Below are 15027 nucleotides of genomic sequence, written 5' to 3' on the forward strand. Positions count from 1 at the left end.
GTAGCTGCTGATTGGCCGGAGGTGGGGCGGGGCGGAGGAAGCAGGGAGCGGGACAGTCTGAGGCCGGAGAGAGGAGAGGATGCGGTTGCGGCTGCGCTCGGGCGCTTTGGCCGCCGGCTGCCTGTTGGCCGAGGCGCTGGGGGTCGCGCTGTTCCTCCGCGGCTTCTTCCCGCTGCCCGTCCGGTCTCTGCCGCGCGGGGAGGCCCGCGCAGAGCCTCCCGCCGAGCCGGCCCCGCCCGGCCCAGGTAGGAGGATGTGTTGGCCCGCGGCTTCACGGGTGCTCTCCGGCTTGCGAGGGCTTGTGTGCTTTACAGTGCCGTTCTGAGGTGCTGTCTTGTTTCGGAGCCTGCTTCCGAAGTAGCTAAGAGCAGAGGTAGCTCTGCGTGTAGCGTTGGTCACTGTGTGCAGTATCTGCTTGCAGGAAGCCTTAATCATCGGCTGTAGATGAGGGTGAACCCCTCACCTTCAGGGAACGGCTGTACTGAGCTGTGTTTCGGCCGGGCGAGGCGGCTGGTAGGAGAGATGTCTGCTGGTGGTACGTTTGTTCAAGCAGGGTTGTGTCAGCCCTAATGGGACTCGCTATTTGTTGCATCTTGTCGTTGCTACCTCTGAATTGTACAAAAGCAGCACCTTGGGACAGACTCACTGAATTTGTGAAGATGGCGGGTTGAAGAGATAGTTGCCTAATTCAGAACGTGGCACCGCAACATCAGTGGAGCAGGAACACTATAAAGCTCTAATCTTACAGACTTAAGCTGAGGCTGCTAAACTGCAGTTAAGCATTTAGCTGGAGATTACCAAAACTATCAGAGATGTCTGACAGGTTGTGTTACAGAGATCTCAATATCAGGTTTAAGTATGAGTGAAACTTTGTATTCCTGTGTAAACATTCTCAGTAGATGCTGAGGGGGAAGAGGGACCAGACAATTGGGCTTTGAAAAGGTTGGTTTGACCTGGAGAGTATAAATGTGTGCCAGAGTTCTCTGCAAACTCTTAGATTAAATTTAGATGTGTTGGTAATCCTACGCAAAAATACAGTGATGGGAATGGTTATTTCCTCTCTGGAGCTCTTGTGTTAGAGCTTGGGTGCAAAGTGCTCTCTAGGTCTCACTGATAAGCACTTCAAGCCATTGCATTGCTTCCTAACCTGTGTTAAGACATTTGTAGAATCACAGAATGGTCTAGGTTAGAAAGGATCTTAAAGATCCTTTAGTTCCAATTCCCCTATCACAGGCAGGGCTACCCCCCACCAGCTCTGCTGTCCAGGGTCCCATGCAACCTGGCCTTGAATGTCTCCAGTAGTGGAGCACTCACAGCTCCTCTAGGCAGCTGTGACAGTGCTTCACCACCCTCCGAGTAAAGAATTTCCTCCTAAAGTGTAACCTAAATCTCCCCTCTTTTAGTTTAAAGCAGCTTTCCCTTATTCTGTCCCTATCAGACCATGTAAAAAGTCCATCCCCTTCCTGCTTATAAGTTCCCTTTAAGAACAAGAAGGCCACAAGGAGGTCTCCACACAACTTTCTCCATGCTAAACTATCTCAACTGCCTCAACTTATCTTTATAAGAGAGGTACTTCAGCCTCTGGTTGACCTCATGGCCTCACCTGTACCTGCTCCAACAACTCCATCAGTGCTGTTGGTAAAAGATGCTGAAGGGTGACAGACCCCTGGAATACAACACCTCTTATGATCAACCTGTACCTGGACATAGAGACACTGACCACAACTCTGGCTGCAACCATCTAGCTAATTCCTTATTCACTGAATAGTCCTCCCTTCAAATTCATAGCTTTACAATTCAGAGTTAACAATGTGATGTGGGAGCATGTCAAAAGACTTGCACAGGTCCAGGTAAATGATATCAATTGCTTTTTTATTGTCCACTGGTACTGTCACTCCATTGTAGAAGGCCACTAGATTGGTCAGGCATGGTCTACCCTTGTTGAAATGGTGCTGGATGTTTCTCATAACCTTGTGTTCTCACATGTGCCTTAACATCTCTCCCAGAAGGACCTACTCCATGATCCTAGGCACAGAGATGAGGCTCACCAGCCTGCATTTCCCCAGGTCTTTCTTTCTCCCTTTCTTCAAAATGGGAGTAGTGTTTCTCTTTTTCCAGTCACTGAGGGCTTCACCTGACAGTCACAACTGTTCTGCTATGACGGCGAGCGTCTTGGCAACCTCACCAAGCACTTCTTTCAGTACTCTGAGATGCATGTCATCAGGCCCCATAGACTTGTTTGCATTCAAGCTCATCAGGTGGTCTCAGACTTGCTCTTTTCTTACAGTGCTCCCCCAGTCTCTTCTTATAGGTTCACGAACATGAGAGACATGGGAAGCTGTCTGCCAGTGGAGGCTACTGAGGGTAGGAGTTAGTTGGGTACCTTAGCCTTTTCTATGTCCTGTTGAAATTTCTCCTTTCTCATTCATCAGAGGGGGTGTATTGGTTATTAATATACAGATGGAAGCAAATGTACAGAAAGTATAAGTAAAGGAAAACTCACCAGTGGTGGTGCCTTGGCTGAAGAAGCTGGGGCAGTCCTCACTGGTGAGCAATCTCCAAGAGACACTGCTTCAGTGGGAGTCAGCCCTTAAATGAGGTCTCAGAGGGGATGGAGTTGAGCTCCACCCCTTCCGGGAGCACAGCTACATCACTCTCACCTGTGCTCCCACAGCTGACCCCATACTTGCCTCAGCTGATTAATCAGAGGTTCAGGCTGTGATTACCAATCTCCCATACAGGGGGGTGGATCTGTTTCTTCTGACCAATGTACTTATAGAATCCCTGTGTTGTTTTTCACATCCTTCACCAAATTCACTTCCACTTGCACCTGGGCTTACTGGATCTCATCTCTGCATGATTTGTTATTTTCTTCCCAGGTTACCGATTCCTGCTTCCACTGCCTGCAGTTTTCCTTTTTTATCTTCAGTTTGACCAGCAGTCCTTGCTCAGCCATGCCAATTTCCTGCTTCCTTTGCCTTATTTCCTCTACTGAAAGATTATGAGCTCTTGTCCTGTCAGAAAGGTGTCCTCAAGGAGCTGCCAGCTTTGTACCATTCCTACATTCCTAAGGAGAGCTTCCCAATAGATCCCATGTGGCAGTTCCTTGAACAGTTGGAAGTTTGTTCTGATGTTCAGAAGGCTGACTCTGGTATTTGCTACCCCCTTATTCCTTGAAATCTGACTGCCTCCAGTCTTGGCCTTTTTTTTAAAAAGGTCGTGGTAGAACTTACTGTTCTTTTCGCTGCTTACAAAAACTCCCTCCCATGTGACATAACTTTTCTAAAGAACTTCAGCAGGCATAAATAAGCATGCCACATCCTCAGAGCTGCACACTGATATCCAGCAAGTTTTCCTTCCCTACATGAGTGGGTGGGAGTCAATTATGAGTAAAGTAAAACTTAAGTGCACAGTGCATCCAGTTCTGCCTTCTTGTTTTTCATCTAAATGAAATGCATGAATGCCAGAGCAAGCCTGCCAATTTAGTCGTTCAGATCATTCAGAAACAACATTTTATTTTCTGTCAAAGTTACTGGGAATTAACGTTTTTCTTGCTGAGGTTTCCCTCTCTCCTCTGCTGTGCCCATCTCCAATTTCCTTACCTGGAAAAATTGCTACTGCTAGCAAGTTTGTGCATGTTAATTTATTGAGGCTTATGCATGTACCTAAAATACAGTTTTTGAGCTTATTTTTAGGTTCTTTTTGGACACAGAATTATCCATGTCCTTCCCAGCTTATCAGCTACTTAATCAGAAACACATTTTAATCTGAAAGAACATGAAAGCTGTAACTTTATATAATGAATATACTGATCCACCACAGTGCTGTCTAGGAAGAGGTCTATGAATGGGGTCCACTCTGCTTTTGTGCTTCTGTTTTGTCTCCCTGGTGGAGATATGAGACCTGTAGTGGTTTGACCCAAGCCTTCTGCTGTAAAATTAAAATATTTTTGTGTGACTAAGCAAAAGAAGAACTGCTGCTGCCACCAGTAAAGCCCATGTGAAGGAAAGAGGTGGGCTTGAAGGCATGCTGTGGCCCAATGCTGGAGGCATGGTTGTGCTGTGGTCAGTGAGCATAACGAGGAGGAGAATGAGATACTGTGCTGTACTCTGAGCACAGGCTGTAGTTTTTTTTCAGTGTATTCTGGAATTGGGTTTTGGCCCTGCAGCTTCTGTCACCTAACTATCCCAGCATACAGCCTTCAACTCAGAAAGATGCAAGCATGTACAAATCTTTCCACTTCCAATGTCAATTAAGTTCTGTTCATTTGTTTGTTACTCTTGCTCGCTGATGGGGAAAGTTGATTGAGGGGCACTGCTTGAATTATGTTTTGTTATACAGGACTGGATATTAGCACAGGTCAGTGCTGTGTTTTTTCTTACAGTGACTGTCAGTTTGGTATACATAGGTCTGCCTAACTTAACCAGAGAAAGTAGAAACTGTTCCTTCTTATCCCTTTGAACTTTATGTTAGGGAGTTTTTCCTCAGTTCTTACCATTTCACATGATGTTCTGTATTCATTCTTTTATCTTTCTTGTTTTTCTTCCTAACTACTGAATTAGATTTTCTTTCTTTTTGTGTCATTCTTGTGCTGGATGGCCTGAAAACTCAACTTCCCCAGATGACATCTAATATTTGCCATTCTTTGCAGCTTCTTGCTCCTGAATGTAAAGTTAATAAAGAGCTTTGTGGCACACATTTCTGTGGTGCAGCTGCCCTTTAACTTATGTCTAGCAAACATTAACATTTTTGGTGACTTAAAATACGTTCTTCTTCTTGTTGTGCTTTAGGAATAGCTTCCAACTGGACCAAAATTCCACCACCACTTTTCAGAAAAGTTGTCATTGTCCTGATAGATGCTTTAAGAGATGATTTTGTATTTGGACCCAAGGGTAAACAGTTCATGCCTTACACTACACAAGTTATTGAAAAAGGGACATCCTACAGTTTCATTGCTGAAGCAAAGCCACCCACCGTGACTATGCCTCGAATTAAGGTAAGTTTCCCTTTAGGATTGCCTCATTCAAGGAAACTGGAAAGGCTGGTTTGTTTCATTTGCTGAGAGCTGGTGTAAAGTGTGGGTCTGTGGTATTGCTGTTGATCTGTAGCTGGAACTTACTTTGTTGCCATGATGCATGTGATGAGATTCTGATTTGCCTTGATCCAAATATGCATCCTGCAGAAAAGGTGGGGCTTCAAAGGACAGATGAGTGAGTGGTGGTAGCTTTCACCTTTGGCACTTTGCCTAGTTTTTGTTCCTTTATTTCTTGGCTCAGTGGGAAGAAGCTCTGTGGGAATCAGTTGAGGACAGTTAGAGCCCTGGTGCCAGCTTAGTTGGTGGACACAAGCTTTCAATTTGTAATCTTGGGAAGGCAGTCACATGGCTAGCAAATTTTCCAGATGTCTTCTTTCCAAGAGCATTTCTGTTGGTATTTCTCACTCTGTTCTGATAGGAAATCCAGTTGTATGCATATTCATTTTGTTCCAAGCTCAACATAACTAAAATTTGAGTTTTGTCTGTCATCAAAATATTTTGTCATTTGGGCTTATCTGTAATGGATGTGAGTAGCATTTTATTCCTGGAAGAAGCTGAGAGGCAGTAGTTTGCTAAGTCAGCTAGAAGGCCAGAAGGAGACTGAGGAGAAGACAGTCTGGTAGCTTTTCATAGCTGAGCTTCATATTTTTTCACAGAAGTTTCTTATTTCTGTTTTGAGCATTCTACCATTGTTACCATTGTATTAGGTTAATTTACTTAAGCCATCAACACAGTCTTGTAGGAAATTTACTGAGCCGATAAATGAAGGAAATTTCAACTGGGATACAGAGTGGTTTTGCTGCTCGCTAATTAGAAAGTGTAATTTTTAATTTTCTGTTAAGCAGGTAGTATTCTTGTTGCCAACTGGCTGCATGTTGTGGCAGTTGGTATGATGTGGCATGGCAGTTCATAAGTTCTTTTGCTTTATACTTTCAATGATGACATATAGTAATCTCTTTCCTCTCTGCTTCATTATTTCCTCTAGCACTAATCTTTTATTTTGGGTACCATAAAATTTTCAGTTTCTGTTAATACATCTCTTTTCTTGTTTTATGGAGGCTTTGATGACGGGTAGCATTCCTGGCTTCATTGATGTTGTTGTGAACCTCAACTCTCCAGCTCTGATGACAGACAACCTGATATGGCAGGCAAAAGCAGCTGGGAAAAGAATAATCTTTTATGGTGATGATACTTGGGTAAAATTGTTTCCAAATCATTTTGTGGAATATGATGGAACAACATCCTTTTTCGTGTCAGATTTTACGGAGGTGAGAAGCTTTTTATAATCTCCAGCTAAATGACGTGTGTACAAACACATAGTGACGACTTTGGAAAATGAAACAGTGAGACTATCTGTTTTTTGAAACATTAGTCTGGCAAATAAGTAGAAGTCTTGAGCTAAAGACTTCAGTTCTTAGTGTACAGGGCATTGGAAGTGTTTGGGTCATACAGTAATGGGTTATGTGGTAATGGCATATGGTATATGTGAGTAATGGCAGAGGTGGTAGCTGAGCCGCTTTCCATCATCTACCAGCTCTCCTTGTTGACTGGTGAGGTCCCAGAAGACTGCAGGCTTGCCAACGTGACTCCCATTTACAAGAAAGGTTGTAAGGAGGATCCGGGGAACTACAGGCCTGTTAGCCTGACCTCGGTTCCAGGGAAGGTTATGGAACAGATTGTCTTGAGGGAGATCACGCGGCATGTGCGGGATGGCCGGGGGATCAGGCCTAGCCAGCATGGGTTCATGAAGGGCAGGTCCTGTTTGACCAACCTGATCTCCTCCTATGATCTAGTGACCCATCTGCTGGATGAGCGAAAGGCTGTTGATGTGGTCTACCTAGACTTCAGCAAAGCCTTTGACACTGTCTCCCATAGTATTCTCCTGCAGAAGCTGTCAGCCTGTGGCTTGGATGGGTACATTCTTGGCTGGGTAAGGAGCTGGCTGGAGGGCCGGGCTCAGAGAGTGGTGGTAAATGGAGTTAAATCCAGCTGGCAACTGGTCACGAGTGGTGTTCCCCAGGGGTCGGTGCTGGGGCCTGTCCTCTTCAATATCTTTATTGATGACCTGGATGAGGGCATTGAGTGCACCCTCAGTAAGTTCGCAGATGACACTAAATTGGCTGGGAGTGTGGATCTGCCTGGGGGAAGCGAGGCCCTACAGAGGGATCTAGACAGGCTGGAGAGCTGGGATGAAGCCAATGGGATGAGGTTCAACAAGACCAAATGCCGAGTCCTGCACTTCGGCCACAACAACCCCAGGCAGTGCTATGGGCTTGGGGCAGAGTGACTGGAGGACTGTGTGGAGGAAATGGACCTGGGGGTACTGATTGATGCACGGCTGAACATGAGCCGACAGTGTGCCCGAGTGGCCAAGAAGGCCAACGGCATCCTGGCGTGTATCAAGAATGGTGTGGTGAGCAGGACTAAGGAAGTCATCCTGCCCCTGTACTCGGCATTGGTGAGGCCTCACCTCAAGTACTGTGTCCAGTTTTGGGCACCTCAGCACAAGAAAGATATGGAAGTACTGGAGCAGGTCCAGAGAAGGGCAACAAAGCTCGTGAAGGGCTTGGAGAACAGCCCTACGAGGAGAGGCTAAGGAAGCTGGGGCTGTTTAGTCTGAGGAAAAGGAAGCTGAGGGGAGACCTTATTGCGCTCTTCCAGTACCTGAAAGGTTCTTACAGTGAGAGTGGGGCAGGTCTCTTCACACTAGTGTCAAGTGATAGGACGAGGGGAAATGGCCTCAAGTTGTGCCAGGGCAAGTTTAGGCTGGATATTAGGAAGAACTTCTTTACAGAAGGGGTAGTTAGGTACTGGAATAGGCTCCCCAGGGAGGTGGTTGAATCACCATCCCTGGATGTGTTTAAGAGCCATTTGGATGTGGTACTCAGGGATATGATTTAACAGAGTTGTTTTTTTTTTTTTTTAGAGATGGGGTACTGGTTAGGCTGCGGTTGGACTTGTTGATCTTCAAGGTCTTTTCCAACCTGGGTAATTATATGATTCTATGATTCTATGTGTTACCTACAGAGTGTTTAAAAATGTCACTATCCATGGTTCTGATTTCCTGGCACATTTGTGGTAGAATAGGCCATCTTTAAAAGGCCTGCTAGTAGATTATCACAGTATCACAGTATCACAGTATCACAGTATCACAGTATCATGCGAGTTGGAAGGGACCTTAGAGATCATCGAGTCCAACTCCCGGGTTTCGAGCCCTCTGTGTAGCGAAGCGGCACTTCTACCCCCTTCGCCACAGGGGGGATTCAAACCCCGGGCCAACAGTGTTGCAAGCAGCAATTCTACCACTGCGCCACTGGGGCACACTTATTATTTTCTATATTATTCTTCTCCTAGAGGCATATTTTCTATAGTATAGCATTTTAGGTTTAATATGAGCAATGTTTCAATGTTTTGGAAAAGAAGGAACATAAACAGTAAACAAAACAAATAGTGAAAGTTCTTTTTCTGAGAATACTAAAAGAGGAAGTGGGCTAGCAGTCCAAATTCACATTTTGAAGCTTTGATTTGTAAAATCTTGTGTCATTAACCCAATACTACTGGCATATGTACTTTGTCATGTTTAAGGAAGTTAGGTAGGCCTATTGTGAATGAAAGATACTTTTAATTGTTTATCCTAATAAGCCTTGTGGAAGATTCAGGGCTTGCAGAGTGAAGTGAAAGGAATGTGCTGTTAGGTCTGATGTTGCAGGTGTAATGTTTAAGTAAGTGTTTTTAATATCCAGGGACATGCATGCATGCCTCTAAATGAATTATCAGCTTAGGCAGGAGAACGTGGGATGGACTCCAAACAGCCTTTTTAAAAATCTTTCATTCTTGTTATGTGGATGGCTTTTTGCCAGCAGTGCGTTTTGCTTCTGTACTTCCAAGCTCCAAAGAAAGGCTGTTTCTTATACCTGCTTCTCAGAAGCGGTAAATCAGAAGTGTGAAAGATGAAAGTGATTAAAAGTGTTTTGAAAGAGTTTTTAGAAGCGTTTGTGAAAACTTGTCAGTTTCTCTGCTTTATGTAGTCTGATCTTTAACAAACAAGAGAGAATGAAATGGGGTGAAGAATCTTTTTCTTTTTCTTTTTTTTTCTTTTTTTTTCTTTTTTTTTTTTTTTTTTTTTTTGAGATAGTCTTTGACTCTACCTGACACTGAAGTGATCAATCTGATTTTTTTTTTCTTTTAACTTTGTGAATGACTAATTCTCATTATCTTCTAGAGAACTTTCATGAGCAGTACAAAGTAATCTTTTCATGCTTTTTACAAAAGAGAAATTATTTGTTTTCCTTTTGCTTCTGAGGTTGATGATAATGTTACTAGACATTTGGATAGAGTATTGAAGAGAGAAGACTGGGATCTCCTGATATTACATTACCTAGGATTGGACCATATTGGACACGTGACTGGGCCAAACAGCCCTCTAGTGGGTCCAAAACTTCGTGAAATGGACAACATCTTGAAGAAGATTCATATTTCTCTTCTGTCAAAGGTAATATATCTTGTTCTTGGATGAAAATCTGTTTTTTATAGAATTGTATTAATATTCTTCAATGCCTGTTCATGAGTAGTAGTTTATTCTTAGATGAAAGTGAGTGTCTTTCTGTTCTTTTTCCTTTCCTGCCGGTTCTCCAGTTAACAATGCAGTGTAGCATTTTAAAGGGTTTACTGTCCAACATGTGTAACTTCTATTAACTGCATCTACTGAATAGTTGTGGGAAATAATTTCCCCTTGATGTGCAGGGAGAGAAGTGGAACATGTGCAAAAATTCTTACTGCTCATGAATTAAAACTATAGTTGATGTCCTTTTTAGTAATGTAATTTAGCAGAAACAGTAATGGGTTTAAGTAGCTATGTGTCTTGTTTTTATAATTAGGAAGGCATACCTAATTTTCAGATATTAAAAAGTATCACATAGAAGTAGAGGTTGTAGACATAATTTTTCCTTATGCTCAATGTAGAACAGCAGATTATCAAAGCCGAGTCTGTTTTTAGAGTTGGAGGTAGAAACTGTCACTTATCTAAATAGTCTGGATGTTGAAATGCACCATCCTATTTCCAAGTGGCCTTAAGCTTATTTATTTTTTTAGGCAGCTGCAGTTCAGAATAGCTCCCCATAAAGCTTCAGCAGTGTATGTGTACAAATGGATAGTACAAAATTAAAGGAAAAGTTAAAATCCTGTTTGTGAAGGTTATGATCACATGTACCTTGGCAAAATTTTTATGCAGGGCTTTTGCTGACAATCTGCAAAGCTTTATAGCAGTTTCAGAATATGGAAGTAAGAAAAGCAGTTTTCTTCTCAGTGCTGCAGGTACTCAAGATGACAAAAAACTATTTTGTTATGAAATGATGATATTTGTTGTCTTCTACTTGACAGCTCAGAAGTGATAGACTGGCCTTGTTTATACTTCTGTTTCTTTGCTTTCAAAAATAGACATAATTTGACATCAGTCATGTCAAATTTCTACCCCCAAAACTTGAAAGATTGGAGAGGGAATTTGAATTTAACCTTCTAATATTTTTCTTGATTGTTTAAAACTTTAAACGTTTTAATTTAAAATCTAAAATGGAAGTGTAGAATTAACTTTGTTCATTTTACTAATTAGCTAATTTCCTTTGACCCTGTTTAAATCTTCTTTAGCACATTGCTTACAGTATGATTTATAAAATAGGGTTATCACATTACACATATATAGATATTTCTCTAATTAGAATCTTAGTGAAGCTGAAGATGGTCTTCAGCTGGAGGGAACAGACTTCTTTCTGTGTTATGATTCCTGTACTGCTGATTTTCTTTAAAAACTCAGATTCTTCTGACTTTATAAATCAATTGTGTTCATTTTTATTTCAAAATCTTCTCACGGTAGTTTTATAATGATACATATTTGTGCTTTAACTTAAAAATAAATATTTGCTGCTTAATTCTTAGCTGAAGATGTGTCCTGGTGATCTGTGCTGTCTGTTGACAGCCAGTTTTGAAATATGAATTTATTTCAATAAATATTCATGCTTGAAAGTGATAAAGGTAATGGAGCATATATGTGTATACACACACATGCACACAGGTCCAGCAGAAATGTAATGTCTTCTGTTTATTCCTATGGAAACTAAAACAGATGCGAACACCACAATAACACTGTTTCACAGAGCAAATTCTCATCTACAAAACACTGTTTTTCCACACAGTCACATATGCAAAGCTGCATATTTCCACCAGGGATGAGAATAAGCACACGTACCACACTTGTAACAACCTACACTGGCAGAGCTGACCCACTTGCAGTTGCCACTGCTGAAATGTACCACCCACTGCCTCAGTGTGCTCACATCCACTGTTGGGTCTCCGTAAAGTTCAGCAAGCATTATTGAATGTCAGTGGATTACATTTTTCAACAAGTAGGAATTCAGTGACCCTCCGTTTCATCTACACTTCCACATTGGATGCCAGTGTGTCAGTGTCCTTCTGCTGCCATTTGCCACATAGCAACAACATTTAAGGCGATATTGGTGGGAAGATTTAACCTCTACTGCCATCTGACTAATGTCCACCCCTTGACGGCATGGGCCAACATAATGAAATAGGTGACATTGCTTTCAGAACAATCAATGTAAGTACTGTTCATATATTAAACCTTATTACTGTGGCTTGCAGGAAGGAGAGACTTCTCTGCCCAGTTTGCTGGTTGTTTGTGGGGATCATGGGATGTCTGAAACAGGCAGTCATGGTGGTTCTTCAGAAGGTGAAGTGCACACACCGCTATTGTTTATCAGCTCTGCTTTTGAAAAGAAAAGTGGTAAGGATCAAAAGAACCTTGGTTTTCTAGAATACCATTTTTAGAACATGTTTCTGACTTAAATTTACGTTATTCCTGGAAAATAATTTGTTTTTATCATGTTGTCATCCTGGTGGTGGAATTTAGCTCGCTGTTAGTTCTACACATCTCTCAAGATAACGTGTTCCTTTGTGATCTATGTGTTTTTTACAGTTTTCAACTATGTCATATTGAATGTGTGGCTTAAGCAGCATAACCACAGATAGAATTAGGTATTTCTCAGAATACAAAGTGCTGTCCTGCTTTAATGTTCAGTACTAATGAGATCTCTTGTCTAGAGCACAGAATACTTGTAAATAGGTATGATTAGAACTTAAGTCTTGCATAAAATGAGTTTTAACTTCTGTCTTTCTTCGCATTAGAATCAACATTTTGGTTGTCAGCATATACCTGTGGCATTTGTAACAGAAGAACTTCCCTGAGAGCTATGGCCAGTTCCTTGACCAAACATTTGAAGATTTCAAGGGCTCCTCTGGCAATCCTTTCTCTGGCCTTCATTCTTCCATTTTGAACCACTGTGACAGAAGAATAAATGCCAATTTCATGTGCTGGGAATAACAGGAAAGAGGAATAATTGCTCCTGTTAAAGGGAGGGAGATGACAGCAAAGAAAACAGGACCATTGATTGCTAAGTATCTAAGTTAAAATATGAGTGTATTTCCTGTACTGGACAGGCAGTTCATTTTAAATCATTACAGTGAGCTTGTCTGCTTCTGCAGCTCACTCTCTACCTGTATTATATGGCTTAAGATAAGAGGAATGAAGGGAATGGAGTGGTAGTTTGTATAGCTTAAAATATCTTTCTGAAATAAACACACTGAGTTAATCAGTGAAATGCAGTTACAGGAATGAACATTTTCTTCAACATAATACTTCCCTTCTGCCTTTCATTCTGCCTCTTGTCCATTTTCATCTCATTTCCTGCTTGCTAAACCTTGCCTTATTTATTTTGCTGGAGGTTTCTGTAGCACAATTAAAATACATTTATCTGTCTGTCATTTGTAAAGATGCTATCCAGCAGTAGTAGAAAGGATTGCCTGAGATGTCCTTGAACTCTTCAGGTATAAAAGCAGAACACCTTCAAAAGCTAAGTAAGGTAAGCTTTTGGTTTACAAATGTCGCTGGTATATGTTGACAACCAAGCCACAAGTGTTGATCCTGTAAATACAATTTCTTATTCATTTGGATTAGTTACTGTTACATTTAAACTGAACATGCAATTTTTACAAAATGATAAAATATTGCTAGTTAACTATCTTTTGAGAGAAAGTCACGTTAAAATTAAAAATCACATTTTTAATATCCAACAGCTTACTTCTTATTGATGTAGTAGGCAAAATTCCATTGATTGCTCCTTATGATTCTACTATAAATGAAGTGTATTGTGGTTAAAACAACAGACTTCAAAACAGTAACCCTTTGGGCTTTCACCTTTAATGTGTGGTCTGAATATTATTTTTGTAGCCTTCTGCACAGTTATGCCACCCATGACTAACTAAAGGTATTTGGTAGCTGTTTTTAATTTTACTTTTCTAACTAGTTGAAAACATGCCTTAAAGATAAAATCTGAAATATGCTGACATACAAGCAAGGAGGATTTAAGGATTATAGATGGCATTCTAAACAAGTATGAGATTAATCACAAGTCAATGAGAAATGAGAGATGAAGCTCTAATACTCTTAAAGGGAGCCTTGAGAGTAATAAGCACTGTATATCATTTTTATCATGTACTTAAGTCAAAATATTCACTGCCTAGATTTGCAAAGAGAACTAGCTAAGTGCATGGTTAAATAATCTGTTATGTAACTAGTAAGGCAGAGGAAGACACAATTGGTATTGCAATTTTAAATAATTACTAACATTGTTGAAATCTCTCATCTGTACAGAAGACTGAAAACTGCAGTCAGGTGATGGCATCCTTATACAGAATCATTTAAAGTCTCTAGCTTTGCGTGCATGGAGCTCCAGGACTTAGGACTCAACATTCTTTTACCTGGCCTCTTGTTTTGTTTGCCTAGCAATAGGATATTAATATCATGAAGCATCTAGAATACTGCCAGCATTTCATTAGATTCTTATTCTTCATTCATGCATAAACCAGTCTACTGAAATGTTTTCTGTTCTTTCTAATGTGAAAGTCGTCAAACTCTCAGGGTTAAATGGGACCTAATACCATTAGGGTAGTCTCCTGGACAATCGTTTTACATACTAGTATAACATTCATGTTCTGTTTCTAGTAATTGTGCACACTGAAGAGTTATATTTTCTGAGAACTTACTAAATTCTGGTTTTACAACTAAAATCATCACTCTGTAGCTCTCTTGAAATAGTTGTTGTAACAGCAGAGAAGATACTTTTTAGCTAACAAGATGTCCAGCTTTTGCTGTGTAAACAGAATGAGCCTGTAATTGAAGCGTTTTTTTTGTTTTTGTTTTTTTTAATTTTTTGTCATCTTGATGATTCTAGGTCCTCTAACCCAACTTGAATTTGTGCAACAAACTGATTTGGCTAGTACACTGGCAGTAGGTCTTGGTCTACCAATTTCAAGAAACAATGTTGGAAACATTATATTACCAGTTGTGGGAAGCAAGACAATGAGAGAACAACTGCGTTTCTTGCACATGAATGGGTTCCAGCTTAGCACACTGTTGCAAGAGAATACACCTGCCTATGGAAAAGGTAAATAATCTAAAAAAGCAATAAATGAAAAGAAGGATATTTACCCAGTGATCTGAGATTCTAACACAGTTTGGGGTTTTTACATTTGATAATTCAAGAGTGACACTGCAAATCAGCTATTTGAGAGCAATATTTAGAGGAGTGATGTGGAGTTTGCTCTTTACTGTTGTTTATTCTGGCACACAGCTTCCAAATAAGATCTTTTTTTTATACAAATGTTCAGTACTCCTACTAATAAATGAAAGAGAGGAAGTACTGATGGAGGGGTAAGATTAAAGTAAGACTATCTGTGTAATTAAATCTCAGTGTTTTTATGTGTACTATTTTTGAGGTACAGGACACTGATTCTGAGTGCTATTTGAAGGAATAGCACAGTGGAATTAATTTTCTGGTTTAGAAAATGTATGTCCAATAATGGTGGGAAATAACTTATGATAAGTTTCTTTCCATTTTTTCTTTGTGTGTGTGAATTTACAT

General features: G+C 41.0%; 1 protein-coding gene across 3 annotated transcripts in view; it reads left to right on the plus strand.

Annotated features, from left to right (window-relative positions):
- The window catches only part of PIGG (phosphatidylinositol glycan anchor biosynthesis class G (EMM blood group)), an 80204-nt gene that overhangs the window by 93 nt on the left and 65084 nt on the right, over positions 1-15027 (plus strand). For 2 of the 3 annotated variants that reach the window (XM_072360378.1, XM_072360379.1), the window contains exons 1-6: positions 43-245; positions 4791-4996; positions 6094-6303; positions 9339-9527; positions 11690-11831; positions 14338-14550. In XM_072360378.1, the coding sequence (XP_072216479.1) occupies positions 80-245; positions 4791-4996; positions 6094-6303; positions 9339-9527; positions 11690-11831; positions 14338-14550 (1126 nt within the window). In that variant the 5' untranslated portion in view covers positions 43-79. Of the gene's footprint in view, positions 1-42; positions 246-4790; positions 4997-6093; positions 6304-9338; positions 9528-11689; positions 11832-14337; positions 14551-15027 lie in introns of those variants that run through there. The other variant, XM_072360380.1, reaches the window with a different exon arrangement.

Source organism: Excalfactoria chinensis, chromosome Z, assembly GCF_039878825.1.
Source record: "Excalfactoria chinensis isolate bCotChi1 chromosome Z, bCotChi1.hap2, whole genome shotgun sequence".
Taxonomy (NCBI): Eukaryota; Metazoa; Chordata; class Aves; order Galliformes; family Phasianidae; genus Excalfactoria; species Excalfactoria chinensis.